Source organism: Haliotis cracherodii, unplaced genomic scaffold (genome assembly GCF_022045235.1).
Source record: "Haliotis cracherodii isolate W230 unplaced genomic scaffold, xgHalCrac1.p SCAF_9, whole genome shotgun sequence".
Lineage (NCBI taxonomy): Eukaryota > Metazoa > Mollusca > Gastropoda > Lepetellida > Haliotidae > Haliotis > Haliotis cracherodii.
The window spans coordinates 39,006,052-39,027,827 of record NW_027266343.1 but is presented as its reverse complement, the minus strand read 5'-3'; the positions used below and the strand labels follow the sequence as shown (position 1 = coordinate 39,027,827).

General features: G+C 41.4%; 2 protein-coding genes across 2 annotated transcripts in view; one reads left to right on the top strand and one right to left on the bottom strand.

The window, feature by feature from the left end:
• LOC139452022 (anaphase-promoting complex subunit 4-like) overlaps nt 1-21,776 on the bottom strand; it is a 171,673-nt gene that overhangs the window by 14,880 nt on the left and 135,017 nt on the right. The window lies entirely within an intron of this gene.
• LOC139452927 (uncharacterized) lies at nt 1,513-21,471 on the top strand. Its single transcript, XM_071234548.1, has 5 exons — nt 1,513-1,580; nt 17,159-18,190; nt 18,313-18,440; nt 20,012-20,049; nt 21,289-21,471. Exons 1-5 carry the CDS (start codon nt 1,513-1,515, stop codon nt 21,469-21,471), a joined length of 1,449 nt encoding a protein of 482 aa, XP_071090649.1.

Below are 21,776 nucleotides of genomic sequence, written 5' to 3'. Positions count from 1 at the left end.
TCAAGACAGCAGGTAAATAATCAAGGCAGCAGGTAAATAATCAAGACAGCAGGTAAATAATCAAGACAGCAGGTAAATAATCAAGGCAGCAGGTAAATAATCAAGACAGCAGGTAAATAATCAAGGCAGCAGGTAGATAATCAAGGCAGCAGGTAGATAATCAAGGCAGCAGGAAAATAATCAAGGCAGCAGGTAGATAATCAAGGCAGCAGGTAAATAATCAAGGCAGCAGGTAAATCACTATTTTTACCTCAAAAAACGTACGTAGACTTTGACGTATGACTTCATATTTACACTGACAACCATACAACAACCAGCTGTATTGCGGAATAAAAATAGTTCCCCAAAACGAGAGGTGACATAAGCTTATGTATGCTAAACATGCTCAACAACTTTTGTAGTTTCTGGAATCGAATGTACTCAAATAATAACCTCACTTGATGAAAAAAGTCTGTTAAGAACTACCTCAGTGAGTCAGTCTCAATGACTGCACGTCGTAATACATTTACATTAAGTGCAAGACGTCAAAATGGCCGACACGATAAACGTGATGGGAGAGATTTAGGAAGTTGTTAATGAACCTGTGGCTGTTAAATGGCTCAACTGGCCGATCAATGAAAGGTGATTAAAGATGTGTCAAATAGACACTAAGGTAAATTCATAGATTGCTGTAGACTGTCACTGTCAGCCTAGACACGGATCAAGTCGATATTACGATGGTTTGGAAGTGCATTTCTTCGTTTTGTTCATTAGGATGGGTCGTAGCGAGGATATTTGTGAACAATCATGCAGTCAAAACTCTCTGACGTTTCTCAATGAATACTGAAACGCTGAGTTCAAGGTTAAAAGGTCTAAATGCTCAGAAAGAACACTTCTGTGTGTATTTGTGCAAGGGAATTCCCAGGGGTTTCCGCAGGAATGTGGAAGTAGTCCGTCAGTGTTTACGTCATTTCAAGTACACAGTCTCGTGAAAAACGTATGAACGTTCATATACTTATGAACGATAATTTTGCAGTCATGTGACCGACCTCTCGTCCAATGGAAAAGCCGTATATTGTGTAAACTTCACATTTTAAAAATATTCTTTTTTCAACCTAATAATAATGAACTCCCTTATAAGATATCCTTCATCAGTCCTGACATTTCAATTATGAAGTTAAACAGATCACTTGACAACAGCCCATCAAGTAAGACCTGTCATTTAACAAAGACACTACTGTAGAATGTTGGCACAGCAAACATGGCTTAGTTAACCCAATCAAACACATTGGAGCACACTCCATGCTGAGGCATCCAAGGCAAACACAGATCACTGGTAAGGTGAGCTAAAATAATAGTTGGATAATGACTGGGAATATTTAACATGAATGAGGAATAATGTTCCTTGAGAGTGTAAGGGCGGTTTGACCGTCATGCTTTGTGAGACAGAAAGAGCAGTAAATTAAAGATGTGGTCACATGACCATACCGGCGGCAGGTGGCTCTAGATAAACAATACAATCTGTGGATGGGAATGTCGGCACTTGAGGAGGAGGCAGGTGACGGGGATAAGGGTGGAGGACGGGGAACATGTGACACTGGGTGGGTGAGTCAGTCAGTCAGTCAGCTAGTGTGGCAGTGAGAGTCAGTGAGTGAGCAGGAGAGAGAAGAGAGAGAGAGAGAGAGAGAGAGAGAGAGAGAGAGAGTCAGTGAGCAAGAGAGAGTGAAGGAGGAACAGAAAGAGAGAGAGAGTCAGTGAGTGAGCAAGAGAGAGTGAGGGAGAGAGAGAGAGAGAAAGAGAGAGAGAGAGAGTCAGTGAGTGAGCAAGAGAGAGTGAGAGTCAGTGAGTGAGTGAGAGAGGAGAGAGAGGGTGAGAGTGAGTGAGCAGGAGAGAGAGAGAGAGAGTCAGTGAGTGAGCAAGAGAGAGAGAGTTAGGGAGAGAGAGAGAGAAAGAGAGAGAGAGTCAGTGAGAGAGTGAGAGTCAGTGAGTGAGCAAGAGAGAGTGAGGGAGAGAGAGAGAGAGAAAGATAGAGAGAGAGAGTCAGTGAGTGAGCAAGAGAGAGTGAGAGTCAGTGAGTGAGTGAGAGAGGAGAGAGAGGGTGAGAGTGAGTGAGCAGGAGAGAGAGAGAGAGAGTCAGTGAGTGAGCAAGAGAGAGAGAGAGAGTGAGGGAGAGAGAGAGAGAAAGAGAGAGAGAGAGTCAGTGAGTGAGCAAGAGAGAGTGAGGGAGAGAGAGAGAGAGAAAGAGAGAGAGAGAGAGTCAGTGAGTGAGCAAGAGAGAGTGAGAGTCAGTGAGTGAGTGAGAGAGGAGAGAGAGGGTGAGAGTGAGTGAGCAGGAGAGAGAGAGAGAGTCAGTGAGTGAGCAAGAGAGAGAGAGTTAGGGAGAGAGAGAGAGAGAGAAAGAGAGAGAGAGTCAGTGAGAGAGCAAGAGAGAGAGAGAGTCAGTGAGTGAGCAAGAGAGAGAGAGAGAGTGAGGGAGAGAGAGAGAGAGAAAGAGAGAGAGAGAGAGAGTCAGTGAGTGAGCAGGAGAGAGAGAGAGAGAGAAAAAAAGAGAAAATAAAAGTGAGAGAGAATGAGAGAGAGAGAAAGAGAGAGAGAGAAAAAGTGGCTCTTGATAAACAATACAATCTGTGGATGGGAATGTCGGCACTTGAGGAGGAGGCAGGTGACGGGGATAAGGGTGGAGGACGAGGAACATGGGTTCTCACTGGGTGGGTGAACACTGGGTGGGTGAGTCAGTCAGTCAGTCAGTCAGTCAGTCAGTCAGCTAGTGTGGCAGTGAGAGTCAGTAAGTGAACAGGAGAGAGAGAGAGAGAGAGAGAGAGAGAGAGAGAGAGAGTGAGGGAGAGGGTGAGAGAGAGAGAGAGAGAGAGAGAGTCAGTGAGTGAGCAAGAGAGTCAGTGAGTGAGAGAGGAGAGAGAGTGAGAGTGAGTGAGCAGGAGAGAGAGAGTCAGTGAGTGAGCAAGAAAGAGAGAGAGAGAGTGAGGGAGGGAGGGAGAGAGAGAGAGAGAGAAAGAGAGAGTCAGTGAGTGAGCAGGAGAGATTGAGAGAGAAAAAGAGAGAAAAAGAAAGAGTGAGAGAGAATGAGAGAAAGAGAGAGAGAGAAAGAGAGAGAAAAAAAGAAAGAGAGAGAGAAAAAGAGAGAGAGAGCCATCCTATGATTGAGTGAGTGGGTGATTTTATATGACATCATAAACCCATTGTCTGACTCTGAGGTAGAGCACAGACTCTGTTCACCCAAGCAGGGATTGGGTACCCGATATATAAGGTGGATTTAAAAATCTAGGTCACCTAGGCAGCATGGGTTGTAAACACCCCAGGGAGTTGAGAATGATAACTGGAATGCAAACAGATCTACTGGTCCGGGAACAAATAATACCACATTTGAGCAGGTATACAAAAAAAGAAAATCATGTTCAAGGACAGATTGATTCCAGAAGAAATATTGAAATAATAAACGATTACGATGCTTTAAATGACAACATAACATGATGCAAGTTCGCGGGGACGAGTCAGTTCAGGCTAGTTAAACAGAGAAAGAAAAGATTTCAAAATCCTCCAGTTATTTCATCTTTGTCTATGTACGCGTACAACACCCAAGATCATATTCTAGACTACTGTACAATAGTAACCATTTTTTGTGTCTAGACAATATTTATTCAGGCATTACATATAGCCTTAAGATGATCAGGCCTTTTCTTTCATCCACAGAGCCTTGTGATAAAATATACAGATAACCTGCCCCTCAGACCCGCAAAAAAAACTATTTTAATGGGATTTGACATAACTGCACAAATTGGCACACGCGTCGCTTAATGCCTGTGACAGCAGCTTATGCAGCAGGTGCAAGTGGCGTTTGTTATAAATTTCATCCAATCAAATATGGACTCGAGGGGGAGTCTCAGTTTGATGTCAGCAAATTGGAATCACACACAGGCGACATGACACTATGTAAGCTTGTAATTGGAACAATTACGAGTTGGCAACTTTGGCCGTGCGTTTGCCAGAACAGGTGTTTCATTGTCAGCGTGGATGTTAGAATGTGCCGTTGGAGATGGGTGACAAATGGGGTTTATGAGACAAAATACTGTTAGAAATGAAAAGGAAGTGAGAATTAACTCATTTACTTAAAGCAATCATATCCATCTTTTTTCAACATCTAGTTCAATATCTTCACAGGAGACTTTTATTTCTTGACATTTCTTAGATTGTTGAACAAATAGTTTATAAAGACTTGTTAAAATTTGAACCCAGATCTACTTGGGCGTTTGCCATAAGTGAGTGAGTGAGTTTGATTTTACGAAGCTTTTAGCAATATTCCAGCAATATCACGGCGGATGACACCAGAAATGGGCTTCACACATTGTACCCATGTCGGGAATCGAACCCGGGTCTTCGGCGTGACGAGTGAGTGAGTGAGTATGTTTTACGCCGCTTTTAGCAATATTCCAGCAATATCATGGCGGGTGACATCAGAAATGGGCTTCACACATTGTACCCATGTCGGGAATCGAACCCGGGTCTTTGGCGTGACGAGCGAACGCTTTAACCACTAGGCTACCCGACCGCCCTGCGTTTGCCATATAGGAGCACGGTCAAGTCACTCACTCACTCACTCACCTTCAGCACCCTGTCTGCTTGGTTTCCCCTTAGACCATGTGGGCTCTCCTTTCACACGCCTTGATATAACACAATTATTGATGAGTTTGTGAGTGAGTGAACAAATAGTTTATAAAGACTTTGTTAAAATTTGAACCTAGATCATCTTGGGCGTTTGCCGTAAGTGAGTGAGTGAGTTTGATTTTACGCCGCTTTTAGCAATATTCCAGCAATATCACGGTGGGGGACACCAGAAATGGGCTTCACACAAAGTACCCATGTGGGGAATGGAACCTGGATTTTTGGCGTGATGAGCGAACACTTTAACCACAAAGCTACCCCACCGTCCTGAATTTTTGTTTAAGGCAAAGCTAAATAAAGGAAGTCACTCACTCACTCAATATGCCGCAAGACACATCTGGAACAGAGCATATTGTGGGTTTGCAGTCACGTAAACACTTGTGTCCTTGCAAGGTGAATTGTTTTTATCAAGTTTAGATGTTCCCAACCATTTGAATCCTTTTCAGTCGTTTTGGTATTTACTTTGCACTTCCATATTTCACTAACTTAACACAAATGATAAAATTATATTAAACATATTTTCACAATCAAAACATTCTTCATTCTGGAATCTCAACTATTAATTCTTGTTTGTTTGTTGTTTATTTGTTTGTTTTGTTTGTTGTTTAACGCCGCACTCAGCAATATTCCAGCTATATGACAGCAGTCTGTGTAAATAATTGAGTCTGAACAAGACAATCCAGTGATTGATATCATGAGCATTGATCCACGCAATTGGTATATGATGACATGCATCAACCAAGTCAGCGAGCCTGACCACCTGATCCCGTTAGTCTCCTCTTACGACAACCATAGTCGCCTTTTAGAGCAAGCATGGGTTGCTAGAGACCTATACCGTTTGTTGTTTAACGCAACACTCAGCCATATTCTAGCAATATGATGGGGGTCTGTAACTATGAGTCTGGATCAGACAATTCAGTGATTGACATCATGAGCATCGATCTACACAAATGGTACATGATGACATGCATCAACCAAGTCAGGGAGCTTCACCACCCGATCCCATTAGTCGCCCCTGTCGCCTCTTATGTCGGGTGAGGTGAAATGGGGTTTAACGTGGATTTAAATAATTATTGTACTAATAGAGACGTGTGTGCTGTGTGCTTGTGTCTTAGCCCCTTAATGCAGAGCACAAGGAAGGGTAACAACAAGTACCATCTTAAAATGTCATTTGGTATGACACATGACATGACCAGGCATCGAACCCCGACCTTCTGCTCTCCGGGCCGATGCTCTACCACTAGATCATCGAGGTGGTTACATGCCTCTAATGACAAGCATGGGTTGCTGAAAGCAGTTCTAACCCAGATCTTGACAGTTAACTTATAAGTCATGACTTATCTTAGCTTATTAAAAATATTTTTTTTATATAAATTGACCTTCCTTTACAACTTTCTCCTATCTTTCCCCCTAACACTATATCACACCCTTTACAACTTTATCCTATCTTTCCCCCTAACACTATATCACACCCTTTACAACTTTCTCATATCTTTACCCCTAACACTATATCACATCCTTTACAACTTTCTCCTATCTTTACCCCTCACATTATATCATACCCATTACAACTTTCTCCTATCTTTACGCGTCATACCAAAAGACGTTAAAAGATGGTACTTGTTGTTACCCTGTCTGGCGCTCGGTATTAAGGGACTAAAACAAGGACTTGTCGGCTCGGAGTCAGTATACTGTGTCTGAGTGGGGTATTCATGTTCAACTGCGGCATGGTATCTCAGTGTGCTAGCACTATAAAGCAGCATCAGTCCGGACTAGTACAAGCAGCCACACACACACACACACGTGCATGCACGTCGCTATATAAGTGCTATAATCTTGGACACGACGTTAAACCCAATTTCACCTCACCTCACCCTAACACTATATCACACCCTTTACAACTTTCTCATATCTTTTCCGCTAACACTATATCACACCCTTTACAACTTTCTCCTATCTTTTCCCCTAACACTATATCACACCCTTTACAACTTTCTCCTATCTTTACCCCTAACACTATATCACACCCTTTACAACTTTCTCCTATCTTTACCCTTCACACTATATCACACCCTTTACAACTTTCTCCTATCTTTACCCTCACACTATATCACATCCTTTACAACTTTCTCCTATCTTTACCCTTCACACTATATCACACCCTTTACAACTTTCTCCTATCTTTACCCCTCACACTATATCACACCCTTTACAACTTTCTCCTATCTTTACCCCTCACACTATATCACACCCTTTACAACTTTCTCCTATCTTTACCCCTCACACTATATCACACCCTTTACAACTTTCTCCTATCTTTACCCTCACACTATATCACACCCTTTACAACTTTCTCCTATCTTTACCCCTCACACTATATCACACCCTTTACAACTTTCTCCTATCTTTACCCCTCACACTATATCACACCCTTTACAACTTTCTCCTATCTTTACCCCTCACACTATATCACACCCTTTACAACTTTCTCCTATCTTTACCCCTCACACTATATCACACCCCTTACAACTTTCTCATATCTTTACCCCTAACAATATCACACCCTTTACAAAAGCACTAAAGAAACACAATATTCCAGTAACAGCTGACGTGAAGACATTTCAACACACTCAACCAATGATCTACATTGACAAACAAACCCATTCACGCTCACATGTAATAAAACTTTCCTTTTCAAATATCAACACGATCATAGAAATTATGTTCTAAAATGTTTTACATCATTTAAAATATTTCCAACAGATTGAGGTAATAAAATCTTTATTGGAAAAAACAAATGGAGTGAAAAACATTCAGAAGGAAAGCTGCTTACAGCCTGAATGTGATAGTAAATTATGTTTGAGATGTTTGTAAAAATACACTAGAAGAGGTTCCTCAGTGGATGAACAACAGCAGGAAGGATTTCACCCATCAGAGAAGATGTCCTGAAATGGACTAACTTATATATTCAGGGCCCCATTAACCTGCCATTACAGATGATAAAAACACCTCAGAGTCTTTTATGAAAGGGTAACTATATTCAGTAGCATACCTCTAATTGATGCCTTTATGTGTATTTCTGTAAAAACATCGCAATTTTCAAGTTGTCTTGTAAGTGCGATCCAGACATAATGCAGAGTAGGCATAAATGGGACACAAGTCCAGTGAACACGCGATAATCTTCAAAGTAGCCCATGGCCATCGCTTTCAAGTCGAAGAATGAGTGGGGCCATATGAGAGAATTATAGGGCTGGCTCAAAATCTAAACTATACAACTACTAGCACATTACTGTATATCACGGCTATAATATGACCCTGCGTATTATGTGTCCCTCGGAGAAACCTTCGAATCAATGCTAATTCATGTACCCTGTCAATACTGTAACCTGGGAAGAACATCAGCACAGCATACAGTTGTAAATGTTTTACTTAAAAAATATGTTTGTGTTTGGGTTTTTTTCTTCGATGCTCTGTCGCACGAATAACTTGCACGAATAACTTGAGTGCATGGGGACATTTTGTTGACAGGGTGCAACCTTTGATAGCAGCCCGGGATTTAAAGTGAAAAGAGGTAATAGATTTGATCTTTGGTGGTATATTTGGTTGTATATTTCCTCACAAACTTACTCTGTTCCAATCTCCTGAGCTCTGTTTAACTATCAGCATTTTCATTCAAAATCTGATAAGCGCCATCTACAACACTTGCTCCTAGCTGTAAAAGCAATCTCTGACAATGTGATCGTGAACAATGACAGCAAAGGGACTGTGTACTTCTAAAGTGAAGCAATTTGTATCTACATGATTCAGATAAGGAAATCAGAACCGCAAAATTGTAAATTCTGACAGAGAAACTATCTGAACTAAGTCTTGAAAGATGTCCACCTTGATAAACCAAACTGAGTTAGGTCTGTTTAATCTTGAAGCAATGACTGGAATTTTCCCCTTTCTCCAAAGTCTTATCAGAATATCAGAAAAAAACTTTCAATCATTTTGACAGGAAAACATGTTTCAAATTTAAATCTGAGGACAATTAAATATATTTCACACCCTGCTGTAAAAGAAATTTATATTTTTTCAAAGCACAAGATTACATCAAAGATCCTTCAGATAAAACCCACATCAAACAGTAAAAGAGGGCATGGCCATGAACCGTAACTGTCTGGAGACACAAAAGCCATGTCCGCCAACCCCCCACTGCACAATGGGGAGCCCTTCATCACCATACTTGTATAGATGTACTATTTATCAGCATTCTATGACATCCGCTGTATATGCAGTACAACAATTACCACACTCAAGATGCACATAGTGATAAATTCGACAGGTGCAGTGCGCGCATCTGCAGATATAGGTAAACAATAGCAGCAACACGCGCCACCCGGCAGCGGCGCTCGCACGCGACACAGCACACATCGGTGGTTATTGCCACAGAGGAGTGAAAGATTATGATAGTGTCAAGGTTGTTGAGGGTTTAAGTAAAGACATGGAAGATATAGGGAGGTAACGTACTTCCTGTAATAAACTCTACCTTTACAAAGAAATAAGCTGACATATCCTGTATCTTTAATTGGCACTTAGAGCATCAATCATTGTTTGACTGCGGGGCAGTGAATTTCAGTAACGACTGACTGTGTGTTAGTGTATGTCATTGTCTGACTGCCTTGCAGTGTATACCATTGTCTGACTGTGTGGCAGTTTATGTCATTGTCTGACTGTGTTGCAGTGTATACCATTGTCTGACTGTGTTGCAGTGTATACCATTGTCTGACTGTGTGGCAGTGTTTACCATTGTCTGACTGTGTTGGGGTACACCATTTCCTGACTGTGTGACAGTGTATACCATTGTCTGACTGTGTGGCAGTGTGTGTCATTGTCTGGCTGTGTGGCAGTGTGTGTCATTGTCTGGCTGTGTGGCAGTGTGTGTCATTGTCTGGCTGTGTGGCAGTGTGTGTCATTGTCTAACTGTGTGGCAGTGAATACCATTGTCTGACCGCGTGGCAGTGTGTGTCATTGTCTGACTGTCTGATTGTGTGTCAATGTATGCCGTTGTCTGACTGTGTGGAAGTGTGTATTATTGACTGTGTGGCAGTGTATGCCGTTGTCTGACTGTGTGGAAGTGTGTGTTATTGACTGTGTGGCAGTGTATGCCGTTGTCTGACTGTGTGGAAGTGTGTGTTATTGACTGTGTGGCAGTGTATGCTGTTGTCTGACTGTGTGGAAGTGTGTGTTATTGACTGTGTGGCAGTGTATGCCGTTGGTTGACTGTGTTCTTTAACTTCATTTGTGTAGTACAGAAGGGTTCATCACATGTCTTGTCCATTATAGTCTTGTTGGGGTAGCCTAATTGTTAAAGTGTTCGCTCACCATGCCAAAGGCCTGGGTTCGATTTCCCAACATGGGTACAATGTGTGAAGCCCATTTCTGGTGTCCCCCGACGTAACGTTGCTGGAATAGTGCCGTAAAACCACACTCACTCACTCACTCACCCTAAACTTGTAACTATGGTAATACAGCCAGCTTCGTCTTCAGTCCTATCACTGATGCACACATGAACAGCTGTTGCATCATTCCAGGCATCTAACTTCTTATAGTTTATGCAAATAATATACTTTATAGCCGTGAATTATCCCAATTTGTTCTATCTTATCAACATTAACATCGCTGTTCCTGGTATAGCCAACACTTAGGCGATGTGCTGTCAATCATTTTGTTATAAATCTGTGCTCCAAGCACAATGTAATTACTTCTCTTGGCGGTAACAGGCCTACTGAAGAAAGAGAACCATTTGAGTGTGCAAAAAAGACAAACAGCACACACATTTCTATGTTTTTGAACACACTGAACTTTCCACCAGATTTTTTTACCCAATCGCAGACTACATACATAGTGTTGCTGCAGTCTTCACTTTGTGGATTCCAATCGGTTGTGTGTGTCGCAGTCAGGCTGTCTAACCATATCATGCATCCTGGATCTCTAGGCATCAGCTGGGAGAAGAATGATTGGTCGAATGTGACTGTTATCCTTCTAGCGCCTTTGGGGGTGGTCGGGTAGCCTAATGGTTAAAGCGTTAGCTCGTCACGCCGAAGACCCGGGTTCAATTCCCGACATGAGTACAATGTGTGAAGCCCATTTCTGGTGTCCCCCGCCGTGATATTGCTGCAATATTGCTAAAAACTGCGTACGACCTCACTCACTCACTCTAGCGCCTTTGGTAGTATACTCCCCAGGGAGCTGAGAATGAAAATCGAGTGCACACTGATCCATTGACCGGGGTAATAATGTAGTGCTTTGAGTATGCTTTAGCATTTGGATTTGGTGCATATAACCACAAGCATGGCGAAGACAGTTATAAAATTATTATTATTACTGTTGTTGTTGTTGTAAATAATCAAGTCTAGACAAAAGAACCAGTGGTTGATATTGTAGGCTTATGACAACACGCAAACAAGTCATCAAATCTGACCCGTGATTACACGATTCAAAAACAAAATTCATGTACCGGTAGGTTTTTGTTAATGACTAATAATTTATCTACTGAATATTTATTTATTAGAAGTAATATTTAAAAAAATATAAAAAAATATTTTTTATGTTACTGTTTGAGATGATCTCATACAAGAAGGTTGGGGAAAAATCTTTTGTATCAATTCCTGTATCACACCTGTATCAAACCTGTACCACACCTGTATCACACCTGTCTTAACTCTGATTTCCTTGAAGTAATTAAGGTATTGAGGCATAGAAAAGTTCTTTCAGTAAAGCCTATCACTCATGCTTGCTCCAACCTATTTCATATGGCGAATCAGTATAATATTGTTTTTGTCACCAGTCTTCCTTCAGACTGGATAGGGTTTTTATCAGGGAAAACACAGCCTTTTTTATAGTGCAAGTAAAACATTATGAGAGAAAAGTGTCGCTCACACAGCCATAAAACAGTTTCTATACTACAACACACAACCCCTAACCAGAAATACTGATGATCATATTCGTATCAAACAACATGAAAGAAGCGGTCAACCAATAAAACCACAATACGACCCTCTGTCAAATCTCTTGACAATAACTGCCAGAGAAACCATTGAAAATATTCATAAATTTGTACAGCCAAGTTTTGAGGAAATATGGTATTATTAATTTCCATACAGGTGCTGCCCTAAATAAAGCTCGACAGTATGGGTCATAAACATGATTATATCATTGTATATTGAAGCCAGGCAATGATGCGGGCCCCGCACGGCCAATGATGGTAGCTTGTAATGGGCTTGCGCACGTCTCCTCGCCCGTCTCTAAATTGTGCATTATTTTCTTCTTGGATGAGAGTAATACAAAGGCAATTTGTTTGTAGGAACTGAAAGAGATGTCTTATTGCTTATCAAGCCCATTATTAGACCCGTTCACCTTGCAGGTGGGGAACCTGCGGTGACGTCTCGTTGTCAACATGTCACTGTCAAATCTACCAATGGATAATACACAGGAAGGGGTTTCAGTTTAACAGAATTAGGTGAATAGAAGCCTTGATGGCAGATTGGTCTCACAAGTCTCAAAGGGACACTTTTATCTTAGGTTTCTATGAATTATCAGACTTGATCAGACACTACTGGGCCTGCGTGGCATGCTTCACAGAGTGTGTTATACTCTTGAGTTAATTACACCAACTTTGACTAGTGCCTACTGGTAACATTGTACACATGTTCACTACGTTTGTTTGTTTGTTGTTTAACGCCACACTCAGCAATATTCCAGCTATATGATGGCGGTCAGAAAAATAATAGAGTCTGGACCAGATAATCAGTGATTGACATCATAAGCATCAATCTACGCAAGTTGGTAGCACTGTAGATTCTGTTTGTTTGTTTCTTTCTTGTATTTTGTATCCAGAATATAAAAAATAACAAATTGTTAGCAGCTGCTTTGGTTTAATTATTTTTTTATATCTCTTTCCACCAACTGATTTCATCGTAATAAAAAGAGGCTGGCCTTTTGTGGTAACTACATGACTGAACAGGGCTCCCTTTTAACAAAAGGGAATGCAGTGACATGAGAAATTACAAGGGAAAAAGCAATAAAATGACCATATCCCTTGTGAACACTATTGGATACACATAAAACGTCTGGACATAAGCATCAATAACTGCCCTCATATCAGCAAGAAACATTAATTTTCTTTTACAATTTTCAGATGATAAATATATTTCGGTACCCTGGATGTTTCCAATTTTGGGAGCAACTGTAATATCTGGGCGTAACTTCTCAATAAACCCACTCAGTTGTTCATAATGAGAACACACGCTAACCCTGAATATTTTATGTTACTGAGTCCAGTAAGGGCCATACAGGATGGCCGTGTTTATTTACCTTACAATCTGAAGTATGACTACAAGCACCTGCTAACTGCGTTAAAAATCTGTGATAGAATGTCACCTCATCTCTTGCATTATTGATAACATCAACCAATCAAATTACATGCTAGACTGCAATCAGCCAATCAGCGACAAGAGATATTTAAACAGGTGGTGCAGCAAGGTTGTTATCTTAGCCTTTGATTATTACTGTAAAACTTAAAAGATCAGCTCTGACAAATCACTGAAATATTTTAATCTATTTGTAGCTGGTTTTTCTGTTTTAAAGAAGACTTAGCTGTTACGACTTCATTTCTAGGATACATTTATTATGTGATTTGATGTATTCAGGGGAGAAAATAATTGTACAACATATTAATTCTGTTAAAGGATTGTTTGTATTTCACAGTGGACCACAAGCTTGGGAATATATCTAGCTTTATAGATATAAAATGATTGGAATGTGTTTCAAACTTTCTGTCAATCTTTGAACATTAAAGGAAGACATTGCTCCATGGCTTGGTGCCCTTTTCTAACTTATTTCTTGATGGTACAGTCCTTGTGCCATGTTGGAAACATTGAGTAATGAAGGGAATAAATATTTGCTAGATTGAGATACATATTAAAATTAGAAGGTAGCAAAATGAAGATTTGAATGGCTTGAACCAGAGCCAAGCACCCCTTTAAATTGTCAGGAATGGTGAATATGAAAGAAACACTACACAACTATGAGAGTTCTGGACACGGACTCCACTTTAAACTGTTTTCTCATCCAACTTTTTCCAAATGACAATTAAAATTAAAGTTTGACTCAATCTTTGCCATAATTTTTCATCATGGTGTTGATATCTTAATTGTGTCCATCGCCCCTCATCATACCTGAAATAATTTAACTATACCTATCATACTATACTAGTCACTCAAAAGAGGTTCAGGACCAGATTAACTATAGTACGGGATTATGAAATAATTGGGTGGTGTTTAACTTCTTTTGAGTACCGTACAATATTAATATGTATATGAATGTAGATTATTGTGAGCAATGTTTTAGTGTTGATTTTTACACCTTTAAAATAAAAAAGTTTCACTTTTCAAGTTTCTAACTCTTGGGTATCAAAGTGACAGTGAAATATAATACTTACTAAAACACCCCTTAACTCTCAAGACAAGGAAGTGTTGGTAACAGCTTGGTCCCAGGTCGGGGCACCTGCTGCACAGGGAAGTGCAGTCAACACAGAGTTTACATTCATTTAGGGGGCCAGACTTTCAAAAATTAAGGTTCATGAATACACTGACTCTCAAACATTGAAATGTGAAAAATATAATAATTGAAAAGCAGTAATTTCTTATTCCGCTGACCAAGATAGGTATGAATCTAAAAAGGCCAACTCATTTATAAATATATGTATATTTGAAACTGAATACTTTTTACCTACCAACTTGAATTGTGGGCTAAAAATCCATACCTCCGAACAAAAGTGTGGCCTTACTGACAAGGACAAAATGACAGATTGATATTTACGACTGTAATACAAATTTCTCTGACACTATATTTTGTGTGAGTGAGAAAGGGTATTATGCTGCTTTTTTGCAATAATCCCATCTTGGAAGGGGACGTAAGACATTGGCATGACACATGTACCCATATGGTGAATAAAACATTGGGGTCAGAGGCTGCCCTTGAATACCCATTTTAGGCCCATCTCACAAGCATGTGGTACTGGGGTCGGAGGCTGCCCTTGAATCCCCATTTTAGGTCCATCTCACAAGCGTGGGGTACTGGTGGTCAGAGGCTGCCCTTGAATCCCATTTTAGGCCTATCTCACAAGCATGAGGTACTGGGGTCGGAGGCTGCCCTTGAATCCCTATTTTAGGCCCATCTTACAAGCATGGGGTACTGGGGTCGGAGGCTGCCCTTGAATCCCCATTTTAGGTCCATCTCACAAGCGTGGGGTACTGGGGTCGGAGGCTGCCCTTGAATCCCCATTTTAGGCCCATCTCACAAGCATGGGGTACTGGGGTCGGAGGCTGCACATGGATCCCCATTTTTGGCCCATCTCACAAGCATGGGGTACTGGTATCGGAGGCTGCCCTTGAATCCCCCTTTTTGGCCCATCTTACAAGCATGGGGTACTGGGGTCGGAGGCTGCCATTGAATCCCCATTTTAGGCCCATCTCACAAGCATGGGGTACTGGGGTCCGAGGTCACCATTGAATCCCCATTTTAGGCCCATCTTACAAGCATGGGGTACTGGGGTCGGAGGCTGCCATTGAATCCCAATTTTACACCCATCTTACAAGCATGATGTACTTGGGTCAGAGGGTGCTCTTGAATCATAATTTTAGGCCCATCTTACAAGCATTGGGTACTGGGGTCAGAGGCTGCCCTTGAAACCCTATTTTAGGCCTATCTTACTAGCATGGGGTATGAAAAGAAGACAAAGAAGTCTTGGATACCCATTTTAGGCCCATCTTACAAGCATGCATGGGTTTAATAATCTCCTTATAAACATGAAAAGCAAATCTCAACACTAAAACTGTCGTGAATATTTTCCTGAAGACTTATTAACTCAAGCTAAGCAATTATTCAGTTTACACAGATTCCTTGCCATGTGACCCTTTGTCCATATATATTGACACAACAAGTTTGTCCTCAACCATTAGTGAACATCATATAATTACAACAAGACGCCCTACAGCTTTCAGCCTAAGCAAACAGAAATCTGTTGACTGAATTTCCCAAGTATTTACAGACCCACAGACCAGCTGACAATGTGACATTTCAACTCTGAAAACCAGAGCTGAGTAACAGCGGCACTGGCATTTTTTTCACACAACGTAAAGAATTCTGTCTTTTTATGAGCCAAGAGATCTCGATCTGCAAGCTAACGCAATATTTGAAGATCCTGAACGAATGCCCATAGTCCGGTCCAACTCGTGTGGAAGATAAAGATACAGATAAGACTGCTTGTTTGAATAGTATTAATTATTCATCGACAAATCCTACACGTTTCGAGCCCACTCTTATACCACACTTCTATCACAACCTCGTGAGCGCTGGGATCGTCTCGGGGCAGGTGAGTCAGTGCTTGGCGCGTGGCGATGCTGTGTTTTATCTACATCATGTGCCTAGGAAAGGTCACACCCCATCTCTACGCTTCACAGCACCCAACACCTAGATTCTTTCAAAAAGACATACAAGAGACACGCACACTCATAGGTGAAGCCAGGGCCGACTTGCTCAAATATCTTAAATATATCCTTGATGATGTAAAGGTCTTGCTTAACCACTTCGTGACAAGGAACTTTATGCCTAGTCACTGAAAGGGGCAAGCTTGCTCAGATGAATTCATTGTATGAAATTAGTTTTTTTTTAAAGTTTGAATATTTTAACATTTATTGTCATGTAATTATGTTTGTTATTTGAACCATAGGATCTTCCCATGGTATGACACACCTGTGAAGATCCAAAGTTAGAATTGGTATTCAGCAACCCATGCTTTTCATAAGAGGCAACTAACGGCACCGGGTGGTCAGGCTCGCTGACTTGGTTGATGCATGCCATCATATCCAAGTTATGTAGATCGATGCTCATGATATCAATCACTGGATTGTCTGGTCCAGACTTGATTATTTACAGATCGCTGTCATATAGCTGGAATATTGACTGTGGCATTCAACAACAAACAAACAGAGTATAACAGAAAAGAACATTTTATTTTTTAATTAAACAATTTATCATGATTTATATAAATAGTGAATGCTGATTGTTGGACAACTAATTATAAAAGCTGTGAAATTTTACATTCTACAGACATGTTCTAGTTATCGGTACATTCAACCCGTTATGATTTGTAGAAAACATTACATGTATTGTCAAGCTATAGTTACTAGGTGCCTGTTACATGTATACACAACAAGCAGCTGCCAGGTGAATAGTGTTAGTGATCTAGAATCTGTACCAATATAACACTGAGTCTGCTTAAATGACTCATTTACCATCTTAATAACTCGAACATTCTCCATATATTTTATATATATTTGATATATTGGATGTAGTTGTGAAAAGACAAAGACAGCACTTCTATCACTCTCACTCATGAGGAAGAGGGGATGGGGTAGAAAGAAGAAGAGAAGGACGAAGGAGGAAGATAAAGAAGAAGAGAAGGAAGAAGAGGAGGGAGGAGGAAGAGGGGAGAGGAGGAAGAGAAGGGAGAAGAGAAGAGGAGGAGGAAGAGGGGAGAGGAGAAAGAGAAGGAAGGGGAGGGGAAGAGAAGGAAGGGGATGGAAAGAGACGGCAGGGAGGAGGAAGAGGGGAGAGGAGAAAGAGGGAGAAAAGGAAGAAGAGAAGAGGAGGAAGAAGAGGGGAGAGGAGAAAGTGAAGGAAGGAGGGGGAAAGAAAAGGAGGGGAAAGAGAAGGAAGGGAAGGAGAGGGGGAGAGGAAGAGAAGGAAGGGAGGAGGAGGAAGAGGGGGAAGAGAAGGGAGGAGGAGGAAGAGGGGGGAAGAGAAGGAAGGGAGGAGGAAGAGGGGGAAGAGAAGGAAGGGAGGAGGAGGAAGAGGGGAGAGGAGGAAGGGGAGGGAAAGAGAAGGAAGGGGAGGGAAAGAGAAGGAAGGGAGGAGGAGGAAGAGGGGAGGAGGAAGGGGAGGGAAAGAGAAGGAAGGGGAGGGAAAGAGAAGGAAGGGAGGAGGAGGAAGAGGGGAGAGGAGAAAGAGAAGGAAAGGGAGGGGAAGAGAAGGAAGGGAAGGAGAGAGGAAGGGGGGGAGAGGGGAAAGAGAAGGAAGGGAAGGAGAGAGGAAGGGGGGAGAGGGGAAAGAGAAGGAAGAGGGGAGAGGGGAAAGAGAAGGAAGGGGAGGAGAGGGGGAAGAGAAGGAAGAGGGGAGAGGGGAAAGAGAAGGAAGGGGAGGAGAGGGGAGAGGAGAAAGAGAAGGAAGGGGAGGAGAGGGGGAAGAGAAGGAAGAGGGGAGAGGGGAAAGAGAAGGAAGGGGAGGAGAGGGGAGAGGAGAAAGAGAAGGAAGGGGAGGAGAGGGGGAAGAGAAGGAAGAGGGGAGAGGGGAAAGAGAAGGAAGGGGAGGAGAGGGGAGAGGAGAAAGAGAAGGAAGGGGAGGAGAGGGGGAAGAGAAGGAAGAGGGGAGAGGGGAAAGAGAAGGAAGGGGAGGAGAGGGGAGAGGAGAAAGAGAAGGAAGGGGAGGAGAGGTGGAAGAGAAGGAAGAGGGGAGAGGGGAAAGAGAAGGAAGGGGAGGAGAGGGGAGAGGAGAAAGAGAAGGAAGGGAAGGAGAGGGGGAAGAAAAGGAAGAGGGGAGAGGGGGAAAGAGAAGGAAGGGAAGGAGAGGGGAGAGGAGAAAGAGGGGAGAGGGGAAAGAGAAGGAAGGGGAGGAGAGGAGAAAGAGGGGAGAGGGGAAAGAGAAGGAAGGGGAGGAGAGGGGAGAGGAGAAAGAGAAGGAAGGGGAGGAGAGGGGGAAGAGAAGGAAGACGGGAGAGGGGAAAGAGAAGGGAAGGAAGAGGGGGAAGAGAAGGAAGAGGGGAGAGGGGAAAGAAAAGAAGGAAGGGAAGGAAGAGGGGAGAGGAGAAAGAGAAGGAAGGAGGGGGAAAGAAAAGGAGGGGGAAGAGAAGGAAGGGAAGGAGAGGGGGAGAGGAGGGGGGGAGAGGGCGACAACGTCAAGGTATTGTTGATTCTGAGCCAGGAATTCACTGGCCCTTCTGAATGTGTATTTTAACATGTAAAACTGACACAACTATAAGTCATTACACACAATTCTAGAGAAATTATTCATCAACTATTACATGGATTAGGTCCAAGAAATCACTTAAATGTGTTGATTCAGGAAGTAGAATCAACAGGTCCTCCTTAGTACTCCATTACAAACTACATTGAATCAAATACTTCTGTCATGGCAAAACTGACAGTTACTGTTCTCAAGCAGATGGACCACCGCATCGATTAATTGCATAAGTTAAAAAACACTTGAAATATTTCAAACTTTGAATTTCCATCCAATGATGTTGAGCACGGCTGTGAAAACACGAACGCTGTACAGGATGTTGATAAACATAACACTCCTTTTTTAAAAATATTTCAAAATAACCTCTTCAACATTCAAAGGTGTGAATCATGGAAAACTGAAATCAACTGAGTGTTGAATACCACTGTTTTGCTATTGCAGTGTACTATTGAAACAGCTGCTGATAAATTCAAGCCTGTTAGTTACATATCGTAATTATCCCAATAAAGGAAATTTTAATTAATCTAACAAAGCAAACTTTTAATATACAAACGCTAAATAATTTTGACATTAAAATTTAAAAAAAGGAAAAGAGTAGTTCCAAATCTGGAAATAAAATAATGTGAGTCTTCTGCACACATATCAAAAATTTAAGATACTGTATTCAACGTAATAAGCGCCCCGCTCTAATAAGCACCCACGGAGATATTGGCAAATATATTGGCTAGTGAACAATCCCAATCAGCACCCCTTCCGATTGGTCAATGTGCACAGGACTTATTTATTCGTGTATGATACGCACTCGTGTGTTATATGCACCCTTAATTATGGGCAATTAAATTCTGGAAAAATATATCTGTCGTATATAAACATTTCAGGCTGTCAGCATAAACCACGAAATTTATGATCTTCCAACTCTGTTTTTTTTTCCACCAAAATAATATTCTAATAAAAGCCCCCTATTTCTTATTTTGAGAGCGCTCTGGGCGCTTATTACGTCGAATAGAATATGGTAATATGATATCTAGACATATAAAATTAATTCATAAAAGTCTGAATGTTTCTTGAGTTTCCCAGTAGCCCAATTCAGATGAGATGATTCTCTACTGTACAAAAAAAGTTGGGGATCAGAAATATTTTGGGGGATATTTTGTTGTTTAATTTTTTTTTAAATATCCACACAATATTCATGATCCCTAAGTTTTAATGTTCAGCATAGTTATGCTTTTGCATGATAAAAGAGTGAATTCTCTTCGCTTCAGATGTAAAGAATAATTACGGTATCACATTCTTAACATGGAAGTTGAAGAAGGAGACCCCCAGGACTCTCAAGTGAGTATGACAGAGGACGACCAACACGCTTCGAGGCCATTCAGCCTTACCATTTCAACAACTTGTCCTGCTATGCAAACAAGTCCATATTTGGTGTAAAATCTTGGCGTAACTTGAGATTCATGGTCATATTTTCATAAAAAGATTTGGGTCATGCAATTTTGATAATTACCTTCTTTTCTCCTGAATATTGGTATTTCATGACACTAACACATGTTTCTTGTTTACTTTCATTGTGTATTTTTCCACATAAATATTTCCTGCTCATGTAATTATGATACTAGAAGTCCTGGCTCTTGAGAAAGATTTGTTGATGAAATATAGAAACCAATTGGGCCATCACGTCACACAGAGCTGTGAGGCGTTCTTAAAGATAGGAAAAAATAAACTTACAGATTTAAATATTGTTTTTTAAACCAGGAATATTTTAGCTGAATTGGGTGCTTTGTTTGTTGTTTAATTATTCCAGTATTCCAGCTATATAAGTGTTATCTGTAAAAAAATAAAATCGAGTCTGGACCATACAATCCAGTGATTGACATCATGAGCATTGATCTACAAAATTGGAAAATGATGACATGCATCAATCAAGTCAGCGAGCCTGTCCACCTGATCCCGTTAGTCGCCTGTTACGACAGGCATAGTTGCCTTTTGCAGCAGGAACGGGTTGCTGAAAACATGTTCATGGGCGTTTGCCATAAAGTAGCAATGCTAAGTCACTCACTCACTCACTCACTGTCAGCACCATACCTGTGTTGGTTACCCCTGTGACACTGTGGGCTTTCCTTTCACATTAAGCCGACACTCAAGAAAATGAACATAAAAAAAGCAACATTCAAGTTTTTGAAAAATATGTTGAGAATTTATAGAGATGGCTACAAATGTCCATCCTGAATGCTTGCATTGAGCTATCTTAACCCCCTCTGCTCAGGAACACTTTGATAAAGTTCTAACTCTTTTTCACCAACTGATCTTCATTTTAGTCAGTTCTTACATTCAGTGCTGGGGACCGACTTGGACCCTGAATCGTTCACGGGATGCAACTGATGTGGGCGTTGCCATCTTTTCTGTTTATGTCAAATCTGTGGCAGCATGAGAGAAATATAAATCATTTTTATTTCAACCTCAGCTAGTCACTCTTACAGACCCCAGAACATAGCTTCAATAAAACAATAACCTCACTTGCATTTTCGAATGCTTCTCAGCAGCCTATACTCATCCTCTTCTCAGCTCTTGCAGCCTATACTCATCCCCTTCCCAGCTCTAGCTGCCTATACTCATCCCCTTCCCAGCTCTAGCAGCCTATACCCATCCCCTTCTGAGCTCTTGCAGCCTATACTCATCCCCTTCCCAGCTCTAGCAGCCTATACGCATCCCCTTCTCAGCTCTAGCAACCTATACTCATCCCCTTCTCAGCTCTAGCAACCTATACTCATCCCCTTTCAGCTGTAGGAAAATTTAGAGACTTTAAGGGTGCTTAATACTAAAGATTACACTACAGAACTGTTTTTATTTACCTATACACAAAACTTTATTCCAAGGACTACATGTTAGTCTCAGAGTACTCCAGGACTCGTTGATGATACCAGTTCAGGAAGGTGAACCAATGTAAGTCCCCAGTACAGCAAAGATTTATTCTTTCAAGGACTTCCTTTACAACAAAAATGAGTTTCAGAGCTACTATGGCGGCCCCAGGAAATGTGTTACGGTAGTTCTTTGAAGCCAGG

Coding starts and splice junctions, on each gene's coding strand:
- LOC139452927 (XM_071234548.1), top strand. CDS start 1,513: ATGTCGGCACTTGAGGAGGAGGCAGGTGACGGGGATAAGGGTGGAGGA. Junction 1,581..17,158: donor CGGGGAACATGTGACACTGG/GTGGGTGAGTCA, acceptor ATAAAGAAGAAG/AGAAGGAAGAAGAGGAGGGA. Junction 18,191..18,312: donor GAGAAGGAAGGGGAGGAGAG/GTGGAAGAGAAG, acceptor GGGAAAGAGAAG/GAAGGGAAGGAGAGGGGAGA.